The sequence below is a fragment of the Belonocnema kinseyi genome, chromosome 1 (assembly GCF_010883055.1).
Source record: "Belonocnema kinseyi isolate 2016_QV_RU_SX_M_011 chromosome 1, B_treatae_v1, whole genome shotgun sequence".
NCBI classification, from domain to species: Eukaryota; Metazoa; Arthropoda; class Insecta; order Hymenoptera; family Cynipidae; genus Belonocnema; species Belonocnema kinseyi.
This window is the reverse complement of record NC_046657.1, coordinates 31847654-31848163: the sequence shown is the minus strand read 5'-3', so window position 1 is coordinate 31848163 and position 510 is coordinate 31847654. Positions and strand designations below refer to the sequence as shown.

General features: G+C 38.4%; 1 protein-coding gene across 1 annotated transcript in view; it reads right to left on the bottom strand.

Moving 5' to 3' along the window:
- Positions 1 to 257, bottom strand: part of LOC117177389 — a 2005-nt gene extending 1748 nt beyond the window's left edge. The window contains exon 1 of the mRNA XM_033368043.1: positions 95 to 257. Coding sequence (XP_033223934.1) covers positions 95 to 257 — 163 coding nt within the window. The remainder of the gene's footprint in view (positions 1 to 94) is intronic.
- Positions 258 to 510: the final 253 nt, after the last annotated feature.

The window sequence follows — 510 nt, the reverse complement described above, 5'->3', positions numbered from 1 at the left end:
ATATATCTAGTCGGGAGTGGTGCTGACTGAAAACAGATGATTTGGAGCGATTCGCGCGCCATCTGTTGGTCATTTTAAGGACTTATTGAACTACCCTCGTAGCAGTCCGGAGTACGTTTAATCCAATCCCTGAACCTCCGATCAATTGTCCACGAAGAAGAAAACTTATGCGAATAATGTCCACTACTTTTCCTTACTCCGATTGCTAAGTCGGAAGCATTTTTTTTATGCCCCTTAGTCGCAAGGTGAGCGTCCATTTTCGCATTGCTATTTAAAACAAATTCCCGATCACAAGCAGAACAATAATATAAAAATTTTGTGCCTTCTATGTCAACTTTTTCCAAACAATTGTTTACATTCAAATCACCGGGATTAAAATAACGCGCAGCTGGGATTTCAGTAATGAGCGATAAAATTTTGAACAAATAGTATTAAAAATACCAGAGACGCGTTGGCAAAACCGAGATAATCTCTATCTATTTATTACACTATTGAACAAGAATTTTCGGC